This window comes from Ovis canadensis, chromosome 5 (assembly GCF_042477335.2).
Source record: "Ovis canadensis isolate MfBH-ARS-UI-01 breed Bighorn chromosome 5, ARS-UI_OviCan_v2, whole genome shotgun sequence".
NCBI lineage: Eukaryota > Metazoa > Chordata > Mammalia > Artiodactyla > Bovidae > Ovis > Ovis canadensis.
In genome coordinates this window covers 105,786,087-105,810,946 of record NC_091249.1, presented here as the reverse complement: position 1 = coordinate 105,810,946, position 24,860 = coordinate 105,786,087, and the positions used below count along the sequence as shown (strand labels likewise).

The 24,860-nt window shown below is 38.7% G+C and overlaps 2 protein-coding genes across 16 annotated transcripts in view; both read left to right on the top strand.

The window, feature by feature from the left end:
* Positions 1–24,860, top strand: part of ARB2A (ARB2 cotranscriptional regulator A) — a 409,235-nt gene that overhangs the window by 341,806 nt on the left and 42,569 nt on the right. For 2 of the 15 annotated variants that reach the window (XM_069590140.1, XM_069590128.1), the window contains one exon: positions 12,585–13,481. The exons of the other annotated variants lie outside the window; for them this stretch is intronic. In XM_069590140.1, coding sequence (XP_069446241.1) covers positions 12,585–12,628 — 44 coding nt within the window. In that variant the 3' untranslated portion in view covers positions 12,629–13,481. Of the gene's footprint in view, positions 1–12,584; positions 13,482–24,860 lie in introns of those variants that run through there. 15 annotated transcript variants of the gene reach the window in all.
* LOC138440516 (large ribosomal subunit protein uL1) lies at positions 19,244–23,299 on the top strand. The gene has a single exon (XM_069590142.1). The coding sequence runs from the start codon at positions 22,377–22,379 to the stop codon at positions 23,028–23,030; it is 654 nt and encodes a 217-aa protein (XP_069446243.1). The 5' UTR covers positions 19,244–22,376; the 3' UTR covers positions 23,031–23,299.

The following is a 24,860-nucleotide window of genomic DNA, read 5'->3' as shown; positions in this document are numbered from 1 at the left end:
TGTGTGTAAGACAGTAGTTAAGACGCAGACTCTGGAGCCATACTGCTTGAGTACTTAGCCTGTCTCTGCCATTTTCTGTCCCTAATCCTGTGGGAAGTGGAAAGGAGCTGTATGTGAGACACTTATTAAAAATATGAAGGCTCTGTGTGGCGCATGAGGGGAGATTTTCATTCAGCTCACTGTGCGTAGGAGTTTTTAGCCACCTAAACAATGATGGTGTCATAAGTAAGGCTGTGTTAATATGAAGCAAAGTTTTAAATAAAAGATTTTAAAAGGATAAGTGGTTACTTGGATGGCTGAGGGAGACCAATGCATATACCAAAACAAGGTAATTCTCAAGTGCTCATCAAGGCAAGAAATATGCACAAAGTATCAAAAGCCAAAGGGAAAAGCAAACAGATTAGAGAAGCAGTAATTCGGACAGATGAGATGGAGCCGTCTCATGGTATAAGATTCAAAGAGAGAATAAGTATAAAGATGAAGAAGAAATAAATAAATGTGAAAATAGATAGGTTATCCTTTTTCTCAATGTGACAGGAAGAGCTAACCAAACTTGCTTTTTAAATGAGAAAAAGGAACATGAGAAGTGAGTTATCTGCATGATAGGTGCATACTAGTATTTTTTATTCATTTTTCCCCCCACAAAAAAAATCTCTCCTTTCTCTCACCACTGCATTCCTCATATTAGTCTCTCTATGACCAGTAGTAAATTTAAATGATATCTACAATAAGTAACATATCTACAAATCATAACATCCCCACACATGCAACAGTAATTATTGAGCATTTACTACGTGCAGAATATTCTACTTTTCATAAAATAAAGTAGGAAAGAGATAAAAATTTATAAATTGAGTAATTCAAGGAGAAAGGAATAAAGACCACAAGGCAAATATTGACTTAGGTCATAGAGAAATATGGAAGAAGGTGTAATTCTATGATTATAAGAGCCAACAAGATATTTGGGGATTGAGGAAGGGAGGTCCATTAAACTGAACCTGGAAAGATAGATAGGATTTGGAGATTCGTAAAAGGGAAAAAAGAATATTTGAGCTAAGATTATCAGCAAGAGCTAGAAAGTAGAGAGTATGTTATATGAGCATTGAAAGTAGCAAGGAGGGAGTCTGGTAGATGGATCATGAATGTGAGCGGGGAATACAGGAAATAAAGTTATAAATTAGGAATGAGATGACAGAGCATATTAAATGATAGACTAAGGGGGGTTGCATTCTTTTCTTCAAACTTTTAGGAAGCAAAGGTGTTTTAAGTTTAATTAAAGAAGTGAACTACCAGAGCTATACTTCAGAAAGATTGCTCTAGCAGCTACAAGTAAAATATATTGAGAAGGAAAGTCCGAAAGTAGGGAAAGTGCAGTTTAAAGGTCATTATGATGGTCCCTGCAAAAGGTCTAAACGCCAATGATGAGAGTGAAAATGAAGAGAGGGAAAGGGATCCAAGTACAGGACTAGAATCCATGTGACTGGGCCGTGAGAGTCATCTTGAGTTTTTTCTTCAAACGGGTCAATCAGCTATTCAGGGAAATCACTGAACAAAGAGGAGACAAGGAAGTTTTCGTAGAGGTTCAGGAAAGATTTCATATAGGAATGGCTGCAAGTCAAGATATGCAGCGGTAGACTAAGGACAGCTTTGAGACACTGGGTGTTTGAGAGGTAGACAGAGAAGAAAGCATGGAAATTAAGACTTGAAGTGAAACTTCTTGCATTCAAACTTTATATGTTTTGTCTCAGGATTCAGATAATCTTGCCCTCTTCTAAGATGACCAAGCCTTTAGGACTGATTCTGTAAAGGCAGTTATCCCAGAGCTGTAGCACAGAAGGGGTGACATAGGTTGAGAGATGGTTCAGTGAGGGTAACCCAGTTTTGATGGGGGGGAGGGGTGTATGGGATAGATACCAGACTGGGTCTTGACAGTTTCTTCTGATTGGGTACCGCAGTGACTCCATTCCAGCTATGTCCATTTATTAATAAGTGCTGCCTGTTGCAGTCAGTACATCACTACAAAATCAGAAGTACATTCTGATATGTCCACACTTTTGACTCCATGTACCATTCCAATTTGTCTTTCTTAGGAAGTTGCTATGCTAAGTCGCTTCAGTCGTGTCCGACTCTGTGCGACCCCATAGGCGGCAGCCCACCAGGCTCCCCCGTCCCTGGGATTCTCCAGGCAAAAACACTGGGGTGGGTTGCCATTTCCTTCTCCAACACGTGAAAGTGAAAAGTGAAAGTGAAGTCGCTCAGTCGTGTCTGACCCTCAGTGACCTCATGGACTGGGCCTACCAGGGTCCTCTGTCCATGGGATTTTTCCAGGCAAGAGTACTGGAGTGGGGTGCCATTGCCTTCTCCTCTTAGGAGGTTAAGTATAATTTAGTCCGCTTGTTGTTTCCACAGTAGTTTTGTGTCTTTTTCCACTCAAGAAGTAAACACATCGAAGGTAGGCAAGCTTTTGAATAGCCTTCTCAAACATTTTTATGATGATTTGGAAATTTAGAGAAAAAAAAACATAAGGTCAGGAAAAAAGTAAAGCTGCTCCATTGGTTTTGGGGAGGCATTGTTCTTTAATAGCCCAAATCAGTTCCAAGTAATGCTTATAATGTCTTCAAAACATTGTGCAAAGCTCGGGTTTGTATCGGTTTTAGTGTTCTGGTGATCTGTTTCTGTGTAATAAATCATCTGAAAATGTTTGGCCTAAAACAACAACCTCTATTATCTGTCATGGTACCATGGATTGACTGAGCTCAGCTGGAAAGTTCTTGTCTGGGATCTCTCATATGGTTGGAGTCAGATTCTCATTGGAATTCCCCAAGCTGGACACCCAAAGTAGTTCATTCACAAGGCTGGCAGTTAATGCTAGCTCTTGGCTGGGTAGTCAGCCCGGGCTATCTACCAGAGCAGTTCACATGACCTCTCCATGTATCTTGGGCTTCCTGGAGCATGTGCTGGGTTCCAAGAGGGAGCATTCAAAGAGCAAGTACTCGAAGAGTCCCAGACAGTGGCTGCAAAACTTATGACCTAGCCTCAAGAGTCACACAGCATCCCTTCTACCATATTCTGTGTTCAAAGAGGCCAGCTCACCTTCAGGGAGAAGGGGCTATACAAGAGCATTACATGGTTCGTGGTAGGGATGGACAAGGTGGAGAAGAGGAAGTACCTGTCTGGTGGAGCTAGCTGTTTCCTATGCACATTTAAACAACACAGCAGGACTACCAGGGGAAACAGACCAGTATCCAGTAGTTATGGTATTCCTGGACAGTATTTCTGCTGCTTGTGGAACTGATGGTCCTCGTTTACTCCCTTGCTTTTGGAGAGCTTACCAGTGTTTCATTCTCTCCTGATCTCAGATTCTAGATCTCTTTTACTGGCTCCATTTCTTTAAGCATCCTCAGATCCTTTATCACTTAGACCTAACCATCTCCAAAGATGTCCCAACATGGTAACATGTGAAATATTTGTTGTATGGTATTGTTTCTTCTTCTCTCTCTGCCGCTGGTCCTTCCACTGGACTGAGCATAGGCCCAGAACCATTTTATCTTCAAGGTGTATCCAGCTAGCATTAATTTAAGTACTGTTTGCTTGCCACAAGAGACACAAAGAAGCATAAGTGAGTTTCTACTGTTAAGGGACAAACAAGCCAGAAGATGAAAAATGCCTGTATTAGTTAGATAAAGCTAAGCAGCTCTAACAATAAGACCGCAGATATATAAAGCAGATAGAAGTTTCTTTCTTTCACATATAACAGTCCCAGGTGGGCATTCCAGATGAGCAGACGGCTCCAACCCACACAGCCCGGTTCAGAGACCAGGTTCTTTCTGTCCTGTTTCTTGACCGTGTCATCTGCATGGCCACATCTGGGTTGCAGGTTCATCAGCATTCTAGACCACAGGAAGGAGGAAATAAGAACACGGAGGAGTCATACCCAGTTCCTGAAGGCATTGGCCAGAAGTGACACAAATCAATTCCTCGCTTGTTGCATTGGAAAGTGAAGCGAAGTTGCTCAGTCACGTCCAACTCTTTGCGACCCCGTGGGCTGCAGCCTACCATGTTCCTCTGTCCATGGAATTTTCCAGGCAAGAGTACTAGAGTGGGTTGCCATTTCCTTCTACAGAGGATCTTCCCAACCCAGGGATCAAACCTGGATCTCCTGCATTGTAGGCAGACGCTTTACCGTCCGAGCCACCAGGGAAATCCCTCATTTGGAAAGGATTCCCTACATTGGAAAGGAAGGAGTCATGTGGCCACACCTGACAAGCAAAGCTGGGAAATGTACCGTTGGGTATCCACGTGCTTTGTTTCAGTTGCTTTAGCAAAGGTCTTCATGAGTGCTTCGCTGTCTCTACAGCAGCATGTAAATAAATCATTAAAAGCAGTGTGATGTGTTTCACTGGAAAACCATGTGAAGGGCTCTAAATGCACAGCAGGAAGTCACGGGCTTAGCCTGACTGTTTAGGGAGGATTTTCACCAGAAGTAAAACATTAACTGTTCCCAGAAGTAATGACTAGAGGAAAATAGGGCATTCTGCAAAGAAAAATAAGATCTTATGCCCAAGTACGGAATATAGACTCATGTGAGCATTTCAAGGAATGGCAGAAATTTAGTATGGCTGAGCACAAGGGCCCCTGGGATGAGGCATTATGGTAAATAAAGTCTATATGATAGAGGGGATTCTGCTAAGGAGTAGCTTAGACTTTTCCTCTAGAGATAGTGGGGACCCCTCAGAATTTTTTAAGTCTAGGACTAGCATGATCAGATTGATGGTGGTGACGTGAGGATAGACTGAACGAGAAGAGGATAAACGAGACCAGTGAGGAGTATATTCAGGGAGGTTATGATGAGAATTAAAGTGCTTATCATGGAGACAGGAGAGGAAGGAGTTCATTGCTAGGCAACAAAGACTACCACTTGCTACTTAAATGGGAAGGTTGTGAAAGAGAGATGAGTGCTTCCTGTGTGTCCTAGGTGGATGATCAGTGACGTCATTAGCCAGTGCAAGCCCGAGAGGGGAAGTTTCTTAGGGCAAGATTTTTCATCTGTTTTAGACAAAAGTTTTTGCTGTCTACCAGCCATCTCCCCTTCTGACCCATTTTTGCTGGGCATGATGATAACGAAAAGAAGAGAGGAAAATTCAAAGGACTGAATTATGTGATCAGACATCTGGGAGAATACTGTACCTTAGCAGTATGAAAAAGCAATTTGATCTAGTTTAGTCTGTGACCGAGGGACTTCTAATGATTAGAAGCAATTGGAACCCTGTATTCAAGTCCAGAAAAAGTAAAAATAGGCAAAGAAACAAGAAGGTTTTTAGATTTTAGATAGAAGGACATACTGATTCGTTTTCTTTCCTTTACCTTGACACAGTTTCTCATTTGACTCTGAGCCACACCCCAAGAGACCAGAAATAAATCCTGGGTGTGTCCCAGGATTCTGCCTTTTAAACAAGCACCCCTGATTAGTACGCATGAACATTTGAGAACCACTGGCTTCAGCTTTTAGGACCTGCAGTTCTTTTTTCAGGACACTTATGGGAGATAGTGTGATAAAGAAGATCAGGGTTTATGGATATTTTATGGTTGTTTTTTAAATTTTCAATCTGAAAAATACAGTGAAAGCAAAAGAATTACACAGTAAAAAGAGGAATTTAAGATTAACTCTTGTCTGAGTCTTCGTCCCTTCTTTTCTTCACCCAGTTATTATTCACTATTCATCTTATCTTAATAAAAAGTGACTAAACTCTCTGCTACTGAAGTTCATGTTCATTTTTGTAAATTAAAAAAAAATTACTATAAACCTTAAATAACAATACCACTCTATAGCCTGACAGCATCTTTCCACAGGGAAGTGCAAAACAAATTAGAAAACTTACCAGTACTATTTAATACAAAACATTTCTGATGAGAGATATGATGAATATAAAATCTAAAACGATTTAAGCCACTGACAAAATAAGTATCTCAGAGCCAGGCAACCTGACCCTTACTTTTGTTGTCCACTCCCAATGAGGCAGTTCACAGAAATATAACTCTTTAGTTACTATTTACATAATTGTTACTGCGGTTTTAAGTTAGAAAGTATAGAAGTAATGATTCTCACTATGACACTTCCAATGTATAGTAACATTGCAAGAAGTATAAATGGTGCAAACTGGATTTAAGATAATGTTAAATATTATGAGAATTCTAACATTTACCTATTCTGTAATCTATGTTTATTTGTTTTCAAATTTTACCTTATATGACTTGGTTGCTAAATAAGATTTTTTTAGTAGCAATGATACAAACCTCTGTGCTAGGCACTACCAGAAGTTCAAAAAGGAAATAGAAAAAACATCTGTTCCCCGAAGGACCAGAGAGTGACTAGGACTTTATGACGAGATCTCCAAACAGCAGGTTCCAATAAGAGTAATTCGGTGACACTAACTTTCAGAGTCTTCTTTTTTTCCTTCTGTTTGTCTGAACCTTGCCTCGAAGTGTGCTGAGGGTAGACAGACTCACTCAAGTTTGCAGATACAGCTGCACTTCACTGATTCATTCCTCACTTAACACACAGTTCACTGAGCATGTGCTGCATGTTTGGAACCGGAGATGATGGCGAATGAGATTAATGAGGAGGACAATGTCGGTGTCATGATGACACTAGCAGCCAATGTATTGGGTGCTCCTCATGCACACTGCTTATGTGGGCAGTCCTCACAATACCTGTATGAAGCAGACTCTATCGCTGCTGCATTTCGCAGGTGAGGAATTCAGTTTGGAGAGGTCTCACAGCTGTGAAATAGTGCAACCAAAATTCAAACACTACAAGTATGAATTCAGGGGCCAGATTTTCAACTAGCAGTCTATCAGATATATTCCTTTTCCTCATGGAGCATGTATTCTAGCAGTTCATTTATTTAACAAGTACTTACTGAGTATCTCTTATGTGCCAGGTACAGCCCTAGGCCCCAAGGTAGAGTGGTGAAGAGATCAACAGGATCATTGCTGTCATGATGTGTACCTTTCAAATCCTCTAATAATGGTTTTAAGAAGGAAGAAAGTATATACATACTAAAGTAACAGACATAACTAATCACATTTATCAAAATTACCAAACTATTGAATATAACGCAATGTATAAAGAAATAAATACTGTATATTCAGATATTCAGGAAGGGTGATGTTATTTTTATACTTTGTTTATTTTCATCTGTGGTTAAAGATAATATACTTTACTTTTAAACTAAGCTCTTTTTTCTTAATCAAAACATTCAAAAACTATTTCTTTCAGTTGCTAAAAGAGGAGAATCTTTATATCTAAAAATAAGAACTTTTCAGAAAGTGGAAATTCACTAAGGCCTTGTGTCACCTGAAGTTAAATGTTATCTAAATTTCAGAATAATTTACAGTCGCAGTGATAAATATTACGGGGCAACATTCATTTTTTTAATTGACAAGACTAAATTGATTGTGAAAAATGTTTAAAAAAAAGTTATTCTACAGTCTAAAATTAAGAGCCTGTTAATTTTGCAGTTTCACTAAAGCAGTTTATTAATTATAATAGATAACCTTTTAAAATATTTGTTACTGGAACACCCTCCTTCTTATTTAAAATTCCTTCATTGGGATAGAGGTGTCTTTTGGAATTAAAACTCTTCTTTTATGTATAATGAGCTGAAACTATTCAAGAGTATTTAAGAAAACATTGAATATAGAGTTTCAGTATTAAATACCTCAATTATATTATTCATTTAGGATATGTCAACAGTCAAGGTTGAAAACTCTTGCCTGAGCAGTCACCATTTGACATTGGGGAAATGTGGTTAATGTAAACCACTATGTATTTAGTTTGTAAGTGAACATTTGAATGCTCGCATGTTCCATCGTATTCTACTCTTTGCAACCACATGGACTGCAGCCTGCCAGGCTTCTCTCTCCATGGGATTCTTCGGGCGAGAATACTGGAGTGGGTTGCCATTCCCTTCTCCAGGGGATCTTCCCAACCCAGGGATCGAACCCACGTCTCCTACACTGGCAGGTGGATTAGGCTCCTGGTTTATGTGCTTCTCTTGCCTGTGGTTTTTACTTTGTCACCAACAGTCTCACCATTCCCCTCCCTTAAAATCACGCTAGGTATAAGAGAATGTACTGAACTGTGGCAGGCAAGAGCCTCTGCGTGACCCCAGGGAGCTTACACTGTGTTAGCAAGAGAGGTCTGAGATCTGCACCGGAAAGAGAACTGCCACCAAAAGGGAAGAGCATAGCAAGCGGTTCAGGTAAGAAGGTCAGAAGTTGCGCAGTGTGTTCCTTTATTGAGACAACAGAGGCTGAATGGTTTTTATCAGAGAAGTCATCAGTAATTTTATGAACCGGGAAAGCTATCTAGATAAAGGAAAGTAGTGGGATCCCAGACAGAAAGAGCTAGGTAAATTCAGTGACATTTTGGCTGGAGTCTGGAAATTTAAGGAAATTGTGAGAAATTAAGTGAAGAGGAGTGTACAAGCAGCAGCTAAAGGAGCTGAGGGGTATGAACTTCAATTTATATGCCACAGAGAATCACTGGAAGATTATGAACAGAGAAATGCAATGAAAGCAACATTTTAGGAGGATTAACTAGCCAGTGCGTGCATAGGATGGGTTGAGTTGGGACTAGTGTTACTCAAACTATGCTTCTTAGAATACTAATCCTGAGATATAGAGATAGTAACAAAAGCTCCTCTGGGGGGCATTTTTTTTTTTAATGAAAAAAAGGAAACATTGCATATTAAATTTTCCTCTTGGAGTTACAGTGAACATTTACACATTAAAGGCCTATGCCAAAGAAACCCATAATTTCACAAACGTATTTGCACATAAAAGGCTTTGTTCATTGCATATCTATTCATAAACATATCACTGTATTCCATTGAAATCACTTTCAATATTTAGAAATTTTGGTCTTATCAACTACTTACTTATTAAGAAGTCCATCAAAGAAATAAGAATAGAGGGGAAAAATTGAAATTCAAATTGTTTTAGAAAAGGACTTAGACATCATGTAGTTTAATCTTACTGATCAGAAACCAAATGGCACCTTGGACTAATGACTTTCTAGTCAAATCAAGTACTGCCTTTAATGATACTTGTTTACCAGTCCTCTCTCCTTCACTCAGCCATAAGACTACCCCATGTCTTATCTTTGTAATATATATATCTGGCTCATAGTAGGTAGTGGGAAAATGTTTGCCGAGTTGAAAGTGATGTGAAAACTAGTGGATGTGACTTTTCTGTGATCATACTGATGGTGGTAGGATACATTGAAAACAAATGAATTCCAAGAATTATGTATAAAATTTTAGCTATGGGACTGATAAGCCTGAAGACAAAAGACCTGGTATATTCAAGATATGTCTACAACTAGCTAGAAGCGTAATCTTGATCAAGTTATTCAACCTCTCTTGGCTTCTGTGTCCTTCTATATCCAAGCTCCAAGGTATTAGATCTTCATCTTTACTATAAACAATCAGAAATTAACTGGATCTTGTGATCTTTTACATTGGAAATATATTCTTATAAGGGACCATGTTTAAATACAAAAGACTTTTTAAATAGTCTTTATATCTTTGATTCTATAATATTCCTGAACTTCACAACTTTCTTTCTCTATTTTCTTATTTTCCCCTTCTTTCCAGGTTTATCAAAAGATGATGGAATCTTTAAAAGCGTACCAATGTGTGTGCTTATGTAATATTAGGACTGAAAATTTTAAATCTTAAAATGTGAAAGCTCCAGTTGTCAGAAGATCATAAAGTCTTTACTTTTAAGGACTGTTAAAAATCACCTTCTGTGAGATCTCAGCTTTGGGATTTTTCTGACATTTCAAGACTTAAATTTGAAAGTGTAGAATCTCTATAAATACAGCATTACCACAAGCCCAAAAAAGTCAAGAAATGCAAAAGGTTAGATTCTTACTAACTCCTCTCCCACATTATGCTCTAAATTGAGTTTTGCATCTTAGAGTTAAATACGTAATCAGGAATACTTGATGTGGAATACAGTTTAAATTATGACATATTAAGCTTTTCTCTTTGAATTTTGGGGAATAAAATTGTGTATGTAAATCATACAAAAATCACATTTTTTGTATGTGCCCTTAAGGCTTTTTTATGTTTTCTTCACATAGTCCCCTCATTTACAACTTTATCTTGCTGTGGACTAACCATATGGGAAATCCACTATTTTAAACTTAAGCTATTTTTGTGGTGTTACTGCATAAGAAAATGCCTTTAGAGTAGAAAAATTATTATGTATATATTTTTTTACCAGATTTAAACAAATAAAAATTAATTTTTTCTAGTGGTCATTTCTTGGATCGATTCAAAGTGTATAATTTTTTATCCCTAATGTTCTCTAGAAAGTCTCCATTACCATGGCCAAGTAAAAATGGGAGATAATAAAAGAGAAGTGCCATGAGACCTGGCCATTTTCAACGTGTTGAAGATTTAAAATTATGTGTAATTTACATGAGACATATAAATGAAAGGATAGACTTCAGTAGGATTTTTTTTGCTTTAAAAATAGGGTATTTCTCTCCTGCAGCAGCATCTCACATCTCATACATATGTGCATATTTAGTTTCAGTGTAGCATTCGGTCCCAAGAACACTAATTATAATTTTAAATTATCAATAATATATAGGCTTAAAGTACAGTAGATGTTAAATTTCATATCTCTTATAAGATTTCCTATCTAAAAGCAACTACTTTTTGCCTTTTTTTTTCATTTCTTAAAAATTCGTGTGAACTTTATAGTCACTTGTATTTTTCCCGTTAAAAGTTAAAAGCACTCTGAGTGTGTAGTGTGCAAATATATTGCTTCTATGTCTAAGAAAGATATTATTGACGGTAATTATCAGCATATCAGAAGTGCAAGTGAAGAACCAACACATGGCCCTCAGTTCACATTGAACCACCTCAAAGTGTTTCTCTGAAGCCCCTACTGGAAGTTCTCACAAAGTGGTACGCCCCTGATCTCTTGATACGCCCGGTCTATGGTTTACCAAGAAGCCTTGGCTATATTGCATTTAGATTTTTGCTTGCTTATTTGTTGTCTTTGTAGTAGCTGCTCCATCCACCTTGATTAAGGTCATTCCAGCAGAAGTCTGCCAAACAGGCGTCCCCTAGGAGTCCTGCTATTGTCTCTGAAATCTCCACCCAGATTTTCACATTTTTCTTCTATCGAGAGGCTAATTATATTCTATAATTTCATTGTCTTTTATATTTAGTGTAGCACAGACAATCATGTTGAAACTTCTCAGGAAATAAAATATAATTCCTATAGCCGATTCAGCTTTGAGAACCATACAAATGTTAACACTTCTCTATAGGGTATCACTGTCTGGATTTGGTGCCACATTAGAGCCATCCATATCAGCCAGCTTCCCAAAGAATATTCTGTTCTTTTTGCATAATAGGATTATTTCCGGAAATGACTCTCTTGGCCCAAGATATGCCACCCTCTCAAATCATATTTGGGTCCTTTAAGCACTTGCAGTGTGCTTTGCAATCGTTTTCATTCATTATCCACTCAGTTGTTCCATCATTACTCTGATACACATAGACATTCGGCTACACAGTGGGTATTAGGTAGAGGTAGAACTGAAAACCCCAGGACAGGGGGCAAGGCCCAGTGTGGTCTCTCCTTGGCCAAATTCCATTTTGGACAGCTCTCATTGTTTTTCTTCAATGTGTGAGGTTTAATTGCTTATCTCTCAGCATAAGGCTCAATTGGTAGGAGTTTGTGTGAGGAGAACCATTTGCCCTTTCCTGAATTTAAAAAAAAAAGCATCATTAACAATTTATTTTCCCTAGCAAACCACACTGTAAATGTGGTATAAAAAGTATTGGTTTTGACTGCACGGTTTTGCCCAGGCTAGTCCCTGATTTATGTCATGACCTCGAAAAAGCCTCTCGTGCCCGCCTGGCCACAAAGCTTGATTATTTTGTAATTCGATCTTAGTGGGGATTCCAGCCGTGCTTCCCTGCTCGTGGGCAGCAGAATGTGGCAGCCTGCCTGCTCACTTGCCTGAGCCGCTATGATCAGATTATGCCTTCTCAGCATTTCTTACACTGGCTGCCTGCATTGAAGTTCAGAGAAGCTTGAAGTCAGCCCACTTGAGTTTTACAGCCCTTAAGAGAAACAGAATAGGAGGTACTAGAGCGCTCATGGAATCTTGGCCTCACACGTGCCTACTGGTAAGAGAGTCAGAAAGTCACTCCACACTGATTATCCCTTGACTGTTGATAAAATTTTCATTTCATCGTGCAATTTCCAGAAACCATGTCTCCAACTTTAATGTTATTTTTAGGGCTGTCATTGGGGTTTTAACTTTCAGCATTTAGACATTCCCATAACATGTGAAGGATCTTCATAAAAGATAGGAAACTTCGGCCTTTTTTTTGGGGGGGGGGGTGCTGTTTGTTGCTAATAACATACCATTACAGGGCATCATAATTAGCAAAGCACTCGTCTCTCTGTATTATTCTTTCTGCCAAGTATTTACAGGATGATGATATTTGTCAACGTCTTTATAGATAACATGACTGCATCCTGTTTAGGTTATGGAGGAGAACAGAGTGTCCACCCTGGCCCTGTGACGTGACATGGAAAATTCAGAACCCATACTGCTTCCACTTCCTTCATCCAAAATGTTAATTGGGCACCAAGAATGTGCAGGCCCACCGTGACGCACCGGAGATACAGTGCTGAGCTGCGTACAACAGCCCCTGCCCTCCTGAGTTGACAATTTCCAATTTGAAATTAAAGCTCTTACATAGTACATGCATTTAGAAGCTTTGAAAAAAATCATATATAGTAGTTCCAGATTTTGTAAAATATGAGCCAGAGAGACTGAGTGTTGGAATGGACCTCAGAGAGAATCTCACAGAGCCTCCTTCCTCATTCAGTGCAAAAATCCCCTCGGTGCGGTTTGTGCACAGGAGTGAACAAAATACGCAATTCCTGTTTCATTGTTCAGAAATAAAGAGATCGTGATTGCAGGTTAAGATATAATCTACACTCCAACCAAAGCTCGATTAAAACAGTTTTGTTTTCTGACATTACCATTCATACGTTCGGCAGGCCAGCAAGAAGGCTGGGAAAATGAAGCATAAACAATGTGGTGCCAGTTTGCTTTAAAATCCCTAATATATGTTTTGTAAACAAAGCTTATAAAACTTAGTACTCTACTAATTAAATAACAAGAAAGATTTTATGAATACATGAAAAGCCAGAATTTAAAATGCCTTCAGGGGAACAGGTGCTGTAATGACATCACTGTGGGTCACATAGCCCAGCCCCCCCAACCCTTGATACTTACATTTGGTCATAATGGAAAGAAATTGATTCCAAATGTGTTTTCTTGACCTCCTTCTCCATTCATGTTAGTGCCTAACCTTAAATGATGTTTCTACAATCTCGGTTGTATTTACAGTAATTATATGCATAATGTAGCATATTATTGTCCGGACTTCCTGTTTAATCAGTACAGAGCTTCTTACAAGTGCAGCTGAAAAGGGCAAACAAAATTAAAGCTTTATATACCAAAACAAGTTTGATTTGCTAAGCTCCCAGCATTCCAAAGTACACAAATTTGTTCCACTAAGTTTTCCGATGGCTTGCAGATGGGCAATGATTAATCAGAGAGCTAACTGTGAAGTAGTTTGCAATTAAACTGGAAAGCTCTGAAGCATGCTAATTGAATCAGAAAATTAGAGACACTGAACAGTAATTGGCTATTTCTCATGCAGCAGGTGCCAGGCCACTCATCTGTGGAACAAGGTATTTAAGGCACATTAGCACTAGTAAAAATACTTCTTGATATGGAACAGTTAGATTTTCTGCTCATTTTCACCATGGATGTCAAAACATACAGCTGTGCTATCTGGTACTTGCAATTCGTGTTTGAAGAATTCAAGTTAGGTAAACATATGGGAAAGAAGTGCTGGGCATCCTCTAAGTGCACAAGAAACATTTTAGAAGTGAAACCGAAAATGAGGGGCTGAGGCTCTGTTTTTTCCAGCTCAATCACTTTTGCTTTCTTATCATACAGATTTAGAAGTTGAAATTTTCTGTGTAGTGTTAGTTTAAAGCAACAACGGTATAAATCTAGCACTGCTGTGAGCTTAGTAGATACATAAAGCCGATTCATATCATGTCTCAGCATGAGTTTATCTCTTGTAATTAGTACCGCCATTTTATAGAGTGCGCGCATGCTATGAAAGTTTGTTTGCCATGCCAACAGGGACCAGGACGAGTAGTTTTTCTTTAGTGGAACGAACCCCTGTAACCTAACCAGTGGGTAACCAGGCCAGAAGGGGACTTAATAATTTCAATTGTAGATTTTTTTTAATAATAATTATTTTCAGATCATTAAGGGTGGGGCTTATGCTTCTGTTTCCCATTACTTTAATTAGAGTTCAGTATTGTTATAAGAAAGTGAAAGTATGAAAGAAAATTAAAATGTACTAAATTATACTGTGTTGGGAAGCAGAATATTACAATATTCGCATGCTAATCTTATTACTTAGCAGATGACTGCAGAAAATAGTGAGTTTGAACCAAGAGACATAAATTATACATTATAAATGGTAAACAGTGCATAGGGGATATGTTATAACTGTGTCTCATTTAAATTGAGGCAGGGAGTTTTTTCTGCACGAATAATGTTCCTTCATTAAGTTTTAAAGTCTCTTTTATAATGTTTTATTAAGAACATTTGGCAACATGTTACCAAAAAAAGGTTTTAAGTGGAACACACAGGTTTTCTAAAAGTATAGCACACTACAGACATAACCTTTATGTCCCTAAGCTATAGGTTTTTTTTTTAAGTTAAAGCAAAAGCTGCTGCTTTGGTAGGCCTCCTTCCCCACCCCCCATAAGCCATGTACATTTTGCATTCTTTAGTTTAGAAAGCAGTTCTGAAGCATTTACATGATCAATGTCTTTTGCTTGAGGGATAAAGTTTGCTCTTCCATGGACAAGTGAGAACATATTGATCATTTTATTCTATTTGCTATTTCTAAATTCAATATACCTCTTGAGTCGATAAGCGAGATCGAGAGCATATTCTTTTTTTGTGTGTGCCTGGTTGTAGCTTGTTCTCAAGATTCAAGATACATTTTTGATTAATCACGAATGCTCTGAGGTCATGGAGAGCAAATGTGTTTGTGGAGTGTCAGCTGATGCTGTCAGATAAATGTCTTAAGCTTAGCCAGGGTTCATGCCCCAGCTTTAGGCTGTGCCAAATGTCTCCCCTTGTTGAGGAAGATAACAGCTACACTAGAGGCGACTGAGCTGTTTGTTCACTGAAAGGGCTGACCTTGCCATATGGGGCTACAGTCAGGTGAAAGAAAGAGTGTAGATGTTTTAATTGAAACTTTACAAATGTAAACTTTTCATTTGATTCAGATGATCTTGGTATCCACTAATTTACATTCTGGGCCTCATATCTAGTCTGATTCTAACTCTGTTTCTTCAGTGTTTCCGATCAGTCTCCCTGGGATGAAAAATTTCTCCAATATTGTTCTCATGTGTTCTGAGAGTATTTTGGCACCAGCAGTGGGTTATTAAAACACTGCAAAAGCATGAAAATGCTTATTAGGATAAAAGAGATCTATTTCTCTCTAGATATGCATAGTAGAAATTCTTCTCTTCTTGCTTTGTAGGGTTGTTTATGGTTTGTTTTTGTGTTTTGTTTTGTTTTTGTTTTTTTTTACCAAATCGGCAAAATAAAAATATGGTCTGGGCAGAAAGGTCACTTGTGTTAATGACCCTTGTCCATGTACCCTCTTATCTTCAGAGGACTCATTTAATCACATTTACCCCCACTTACAGTAATTTGTCTTCTTTTACTAGACAGAGTCTATAAATAGGAATAATGACAAACCTAAACTAACACCTGGAGAATGCTTTGCTTTGTACCAAGGCTTTCTCTGTTTGAGACTAAAGGTGGTCTGATTCATCATATGGTGATGCGTAAATAAATGAACTCTCTGTGGGCCGTTTGTGGGCATTTGCTGCAGAATACCTTGCAAAAAAATAAATAAGTACCTCTCTCCCATCTTATCCCAGTTTGTTCTTTTCTCTAAAGAAGCTGGTCTACTTTTCTTTCCTCTCAGTAACTTCCTACTGCCATGGGTAACTCACCAGTGCTAATTAGACAAAATAATGCTGCTAAAAAAAAAAAGAAGAAGAAGAAATAACACATCTGTCATGAACTCCCACCAGATCTTTTGGAAATGAGACATTTTAAATATTTTATGCTGAACACAAAATATCTTGAGGAAATAGTTTTCTATTCCGTATCCCAAAACAAAACCATCAGTGTGCTGCTTAAAAACATTCCACTTTATTTAAAATTTCCTCACACTTGAAATGCAGGTCCTACTGGCTGCACAGGAAATCCAGATTGTAAAGTAGAAAAAACTTAATGGAACTAGAATAAAATGAAAGATACAATTTTAGTTTTGAAAACCTTGCCTTTATCCAGTGATACTAGAAAAATGTTCTGTTTCAGTATCTAGAGACAACTGTGTTTCGTGTGTGTTTGTATAACTGAGTAAAATGAAGTTTGGTTTCCTTTGGTTTTTGCAATGGATAAAATGACTGACAGACCATGTAGAAATGAAGGAGACTGAGATAACGTCCATAGTCACACATTAAGCTTCTGGTAGCGCGATTACATGAGCGACTTCCTTTCCCTTTTCACTTTCATGCACTGGAGAAGGAAATGGCAACCCACTCCAGTGTTCTTGCCTGGAGAATCCCAGGGACGGGAAAGCCTGGTGGGCTGCCATCTATGGGGTCGCACAGAGTCAGACACGACTGAAGCGACTTAGCAGCAGCAGCAGCAGCAGCAGCGTGATTACAACTGAAGCAACTTAGCACACACGCAGTGTGATGAAAAAAGGCAAATCTGAGTGTGATTTTCTATAGTTTTCTAAATTATCTAAAGATTAGTAGTAGCTAATGCCCAACCTCATACTTGCAAATCATAGTTCACATGTAAATAAGGAGATTTTTTTTTTTTTTTGCATTCTCTTTTCTTCACATTTAAGCACAGTTTAGTTCTGGACTAAATTTTGTAGTTATTAGTATCTTTAAGTATTCCTTAGCCATCATCCTTTTTCTGTCTTCTTTCCTTTATTAATAAATGCTTTATATGTACTAGAACATCAGTGATGCAGGCCATGTTTTTGTCACACCTTTTTCCAAAACTGCTGTGCAAATGTGGTTAACCCTTTAGTTCATATTGTTCTTAGGTCCATCACTTTAAAAATATTGAACACAGTCATGCCCAGGCCAGATCCTTAAAGAGATTTGGAACTGTTTTATTTTTCATATGTAAGTATATTCATAATTTAGAACCAATAATTGATTATGAAGTAATTAAATACTTCCTAAAGAGTTGGAGATAATTCTCAGCCCAACTCAGACCCACAGGGAATGGTACACCGCTCATCAGCAAGACTCACTCGCCTCTTCCTCAAAGCCACTGTCTCCTGAGACAGTACTTAGTACTGTGCCTACACGCTTACCCATCCTTTCCACTGAAGTAAAAAAGCATTAGTGCATCTCTAACAGTTCTACTTTTCTTCACACTGCCTTCTACCCTGAGCCTTTTCTAAACTAGTTCTTTTCTTCCCATTTAAAGTTTAAATGATCATTTATTTTACTCCCAATCCGTCTAAAAGTAAAAGTCAGCTCATGAAAATGGTATTCTCCCTGAGCTTTGAGTCTCTTACTCAGTTTAACAGCTTATTTGAAAAATTACTGGAAAATTCTGGAAAAAATAAGTTACAAATCCGTTTTTTTTCTACAAACCAAATTTTGCTTTATTTTTTAATAACGTCTAAAGACTGATGGTATTTTCAGTTTCTAGTTATAGCTGTAATTCCCACTTTTTACTAATCAGATTTGGGGGATGGTTTTAATTATACATAAAGGTCTTTAAGGAGTTCAATCTTCAGCTTTTATTATTTGCCATTTAGAAGAAACTCTCAAGTAACACAGTAATTCTACTTTAGCTTACTTTATCAGCCAAAATTACTTTTTTATACTTGGATTTTTGTCTTTATTCTTACTTCAAATAGCAAAAACTGAATGTTGGGCTTTTGTCTCTCTATTACAATTCTTATATTCCAAACTTTTTAGTTGTTTAAAAGGCTAATAGTAAAATTGTTATTGACCATTATTTCCCAGTAACAATTGATATAACACTAATAATGACAGTATGAATTCATTTTGTTAGACTAATTTGGCTTCTTCAAGATTCTGGAGGATTTGAAATTACTAGTCCTATCAGAGAAAGTCTATGCAAAATGTCTTATTTTAAGGGTTTATAATGCTTCCCATACTAATGAGGAAAACAATTCATCATTTTCAAGTGTGTAATCAGTGTCAGTATTTTGTACATCACAGTGAAAGTCCTGAAACAGTGGCATTCTGGATGCTCCTGTGAGGAGCAAAAAGAAAATTTCTTTCCTCTTGTAAAGCACTTTTTCAAGAATTCAAATAAGAAAAAATATATAGTACAATTACTTTAAATAGCAGAGTCGTGAATGAAAGTAGTGTGGATCTTTTCAGCATTGTAAAGTACTCAATCACCGTTGCATTTTTTATATAAACAGAAGACTGGGTATAATTCTTGAGAAAATCTTGCCCTTTCTAAACTTATAATTTTTGCATATTTAGAAATGTACATGTTTATAATCTTCCATTATGCATTATACATAACTAAGTACAACAAATATGAAACTGTCTTTAAATTGTTTCTGCAGAAATATTCATTTTGTAGGAATTAAAACAGTCTGCTGGTTTTTGGTTTTTGTTTTTTTTTTAAATGACACTGAGAGCATTTCTAAGTGGAACTCACAAGTCTTGATCGTGATAAGTATATTTCCTTCACCTTCAGAAAAAGGCTCCTTAAATTACTTCAGCCTTGAAAATCCATAGATTTACTCTCCACAGACCAAGGAAACAGAAAGGAACAGAAAGAAGGCAAGTGATGCCGAAGCAGGTAGAACAAGAAGAAGATAAAGGCGAAGGCCAGACTGTTTGGGGACCTCTAAACCCAGAAACCACCCTTCTGTTTTGCTCTGAGGCCAGTGAGATGCCACTGGAGGACCTCAAATTACAGAGTGATGGTATCTGATCACAGAGAGAAGGTAGACTGGTTGGGGAGCAAAAATGTAAGGAGCTGGCCACTTAGGAAGCTATTGCAGTAGCCTGGGCAGGAGATGACAGTGGCTTGAACGATAGCAGCGGTTGAGATAGGAAGGAGCGACCAACATGTCTGAATCACTTAGATGTGGGAGGTGCCTGCAAGTGAAGGGATGAAGGGTGAGTCTCCATTTCTGGCTTGAACGTCTGGGTGAGGTCAGTTACTGAGATGGGGAAGTCTGGGAGACGAAGAGATTTGGGAATGATAATCGCAAGTAAAATGTTGACATTTGACCATACTCTATTTTTTAATCTTTAAACATTTATTGAAGAAAACATTCTGGAGATCAGAGATGGGTTACAGGGCAAAAAAGAAAAATAGCAAATGCATGACATTAAAGTTTTTCTTTCATCAGCATAGGAGACTTCTAACTATAAGTGAACTAGAAGTTATTCAGCTAGAAGGTGCGGATCTAACAGTGTTTGATGAATATTTAAAACTCACCATTGACTAACATTAACATTAGGGCTTCCCTGGTGGCTCAGAGGGTGAAGAGTCTGCCTGCAATGCGGGAAATCCAGGTTCGATCCCTGGGTTGGGAAGATCCCCTGAAGAAGGAAATGGCAACCCACTCCAGTACTTTTGCCTGGAAAATCCAATGGACAGAGAAGCCTGGTAGGCTGCAGTCCATGGGGTTGCAAAGAATTGGACATGACTGAGGGACTTTCACTTCACTATTGACTAACATAGGCTATTCAGTTCAATTCATTTCAGTCACTCAGTCATGTCCAACTCTGCAACCCCATGGCCTGCAGCACACCAGGCCTCCCTGTCTATCACCAACTCCCGGAGTTTACTCAAACTTATGCCCATTGAGTCAGTGATGCCATCCAACCATCTCATCCTCTATCATCCCTTTCTCCTCCCACCTTCAATCTTTCCCAGCATCAGGGTCTTTTCAAAAGAGTCAGCTCTTCGTACGAGGTAGCCAAAGTATTGGGAGTTTCAGCTTCAACATCAGACCTTCCAATGAATATTCAGGACTGATCTCCTTTAGGATAGACTGGTTGGATCTCCTTGCAGTCCAAGGGACTCTCGAGGCTTCTCCAACACCACAGTTCAAAAGCATCAATTCTTCGGCGCTCAGCTTTCTTTGCAGTCTGTAGGCTGTACGCATCCTCAAATTTAGCCGCTTCTCACTTGTGCAGATTTCATGCCAGTTGTTCACATCAGCTGTTTGCCACTGTGATGGAGACAGTTTTTCAGTAGCCCGCACATAACTTTAAAAGCAAGTTCTCATTCGAACTTACAGTTGCGGGGGGGAAGATTGGTAGAAGGGATAGCTGGGGAATTGGGGATGGACATGTACAGACTGCTGTATTTGAAACAGATAACCAGCATGGACCTACTCTATAGCACATGGAACTCTGCTCGATGTTACGTGGCAGCCTGGATGAGAGAGTATTTTAGGGGAGAATGGATACATGTACATGAATGGCTGAGTCCCATCACTGTTCACCTGAAACTGTCACAACATTCTTTGTTAATCGGTTATACCCTAATACAAAATAAAAAATTCAAAAGTTTGTGATTGCTAAAAATAGAGATATTTCAGAGATTAGAAAATAAAAAGCAAGTTCTCTTTCTCTGGATTTCTTTTTTAAAGAATTTTAATGACATTTTAGTAAGAATCCACAGCTTAATGTTACCTTACAAATTTAGGAATTCTGTTTTATGCAGTTTATTTTTTCCCCCAGTGGCTAAGTAATCCTTTGCCAAAAGAGTAACCCAGTCAAACTTGGGGGAGAAAAGAGTCTCTTATACCTTTTGTCACTTAAGTATGAAGAAAAGATGTTCCCAGATGCTACCTAATTCTTCCCACTTCCGTGATAGCAGTTTTACCATTTTAGTGTTGTGGTACAAATGTTTGAAAACCATATCCTTCGACTGTTGAGCATCATCACCTTTTTAAAAGGTAACATTTGTATGTTTGGTGTATTGTTCATATACTTTGGCAGACTAGTTTGTTTTTATTTTCATTTTTTATGTGGTGGGGAATACAGCAGTAATAAGGAAAACCTAATTGGGAAGGGACAGATTTGGTATTTTACTTCAGACATACAAAGCGTTTACATAAAAAGGTTGTGATCAGCATTTGCACCAGCATGGGTAGACCTAGAGACTGTCATATCGAGTGAAATCAGACAGAGAAAGACAAGCGTCCCATGGTATTACTTACATGTAGAATCTTAAAAAATGGCACAAATGAACTTATATCCAAAGCAGAAAGAGTCATGGATGGAGAAAACATGGTTATGGGGGAAAAAGGGAGGGGAGGGAGAAATTGGGAGATTTGGATTGACATAGCACTATGTATAAAATGAAAAACTAACCAGGACCTACTATATAGCAGAGGGAACTCTGCTCAATATTGTAATGGCCTATATGGGAAAAGAATTTTAAAAAGTGGATGTATGTATAACTGATCATTTTGCTGTATAGCCAAAACTAACACACCACTATAAATAAACTATACTTCAATTAAAAAATTTAAAAAACAAAAATAAAGTTATGATCCCATCAGCTTAATTTAGATACTTAAATATTTAGAGAATATGTAAATATCTTATTTAGAGAATACCAGTGTTATCCAAAGTCATTACTCAAACATTGCAAACATTTTTATGTAATTATCAGCTTGTTTTTGTGAACATCAAATTACAGGCCCATCCGGTTTCCCCCATGGCAGATTGACAGACCTGGTAGATGGAGTAGATGCGTTGTATACTGATGCTAGTAAAGCTATCCATTGTCTCATTCATGGCCTGATGATCTATAATAAGGAGGAAACACGATGAATGATGAGATTAAGAGAGAAGACTTTGATAAGAAGCGGGCCTTACCAAGTGTGATGATAGAGGAGAACAAAATACGGAGTGAAGTGAAGTTGGGAAATAGCCCCAGGTGTATAGACTTAGGTTCCCTGTTCCTAAAACTCAAAAAAAGAAAAAAAAAAAAAACCACAGTTAAATAACATCTTACATGTATTGAATTAAATGGATTCAAATTTTCATTTTCTTCTGTCTAGCTGTCTATTGGTATTTGGGGAAGTTCTTGATTTTCTCCCCACCATGTTGCTTTTTAAAAGCCCTGTCGCTCTTTTCCGGTTATCGCTGCGTAGGGAACTATGAGCAGCAAAGTCTCCCGTGACACCCTCTACGAGGCGGTGCGGGAAGTCCTGCACGGGAACCAGCGCAAGCGCAGAAAGTTTTTGGAGACGGTGGAGCTTCAGATCAGCCTGAAGAACTATGACCCTCAGAAGGACAAACGTTTCTCGGGCACCGTCAGGCTTAAGTCCACTCCCCGCCCCAAGTTCTCCGTGTGTGTCTTAGGGGACCAGCAGCATTGTGATGAGGCCAAGGCTGTGGATATCCCCCACATGGACATCGAGGCACTGAAAAAACTCAACAAGAATAAGAAACTGGTCAAGAAGCTGGCCAAGAAATATGATGCCTTTTTGGCTTCAGAGTCTCTGATCAAGCAGATCCCCCGAATCCTGGGCCCAGGCCTGAACAAGGCTGGCAAGTTCCCTTCCTTGCTGACCCACAATGAGAACATGGTGGCCAAAGTTGATGAAGTGAAGTCCACAATCAAGTTCCAGATGAAGAAGGTGCTGTGTCTGGCAGTGGCTGTTGGCCACGTGAAGATGACAGATGATGAGCTTGTGTACAACATCCACTTAGCTGTCAACTTCCTGGTATCATTGCTCAAGAAAAATTGGCAGAACGTCAGGGCCTTGTACATTAAGAGCACAATGGGCAAGCCCCAGCGTCTGTACTAAGGCACAGCTTAATAAACCATACTAAACCATCAAAAAAAAAAAAAAAAAAGCCCTGTCAACCAAACTCCTATTCCCATTCCTTTGTTATCCTTATACAGTGGGAACAGGCATCTGCTCTGCTTTTGAAGATTCTAGTCCTTTATGCCCTACAAAGAAAATACCATTGACTCAACATAGTCTTAATATTTCTGTATCATTTTTCAAATTAAGGTGACTTTATCTTATTAAAAAAAGAACAATCCCCCCAAAATTAAACTTAGTTGTAAAAAAAAAAACTAATATACACAGAAATTAGTATAGGGTCATGAGTATCTAATGTAGTCTTTCTTTGTTCCTCCTTTACCATCTAAACTTTATCTCTTTGAGGTCATTGCATCTGGTCCCATCACTTCATGGCAAATAGATGGGGAAGCAGTGGCTGACTTTATTTTTCTGGGCTCCAAAAACACTGCAGATGGTGATTGCAGCCATGAAATTAAAAGATGCTTACTCCTTAGAAGGAAAGTTATGACCAACCTATACAGCATATTAAAAAGCAGAGACATTACTTTGCCAACAAAGGTCCATCTAGTCAAGACTATGGTTTTTCCAGTGGTCATGTATGGATATGAGAGTTGGACTGTAAAGAAAGCTGAGTGCCACAGAATTGATGCTTTTGAACTGTGGTGTTGGAGAAGACTCTTGAGAGTCCCTTGGACTGCAAGGAGATCCAACCAGTACATCCTAAAGGAAATCAGTCCTGAATATTCATTGGAAGGACTGATGCTGAAGCTGAAACTCCAATACTTTGGCCACCTCATGCAAAGAGCTGACTCATTTGAAAAGACCCTGATGCTGGGGAAAATTGAGGGCAGGAGGAGAAGGGGACGACAGAGGATGAGATGGTTGGATGGCATCACCGACTCGATGGACATGAGCTTGGGTGGACTCTGGGAGTTGGTGATGGACAGGCAGGCCTGGCGTGCTGCGGTTCATGGTGTCACAAAGAGTTGGACATGACTGAGTGACTGAATTGAACTGAACTGAGGTCAAAGTGATGTTTGAGTCTGTCATAGCTCAGTTCAGTTCAGTTGCTCAGTCGTGTCCAACTCTTTGCAACCCCATGGACTGCAGCACACCAGGCTTCCCTGTCCATTATCAATTCCCAGAGCTTACTCAAACTCATGTCCATTGAGTCAGTGATGCCATCCAACCATCTCATCCTCTGTTGTCCCCTTCTCCTCCTGCCTTCAATCTTTCTCAGCATCAGGGTCTTTTCCAATAAGTCAGTTCTTGGCAGGTGGCCAAAGTATTGGAGTTTCAGCTTCAACATCAGTCCTTCCAGTGAATATTCAGGACTGATTTCCTTTAGGATGGACTGGTTGGATCTCCTTGCAGTCCAAGGGACTCTCAAGAGTCTCCTGGATACCATGATCTTAGTTTTTTGAATGTTGAGTTTTAAGCCAGCTTTTTCACTTTCCTCTTTCAGTTTCATCAAGAGGCTCTTTAGTTCCTCTTTGCTTTCTGCCATAAGTGTGGTATCATCTGCATATCTGAGGTTACTGATATTTCTTCTGGCATCTTAATTCCAGTTTGTGCTTCATCCAGCCCAGCATTTCACATGATGTACTTGCATTTAAGTTAAATAAGCAGGGTGACAATATATAGTCTTGACGCACTCCTTTCCCAATTTGGAACCAGTCCGTCGTTCCATGACACTGTCATGTCTTGTCATTGTGAAACTCACCTCTGTATGCAAGTGTTTCATGAGTTTACTTATAAATTGACTCAATAAGTCAATGAATACCAATAACTAAATTATGGCTTTACTTTCAGAAATGTGTTGTTAAG

Excerpts from the sequence above, each read along its gene's own strand:
- LOC138440516 (XM_069590142.1), top strand. The coding sequence starts at position 22,377 with ATGAGCAGCAAAGTCTCCCGTGACACCCTCTACGAGGCGGTGCGGGAA.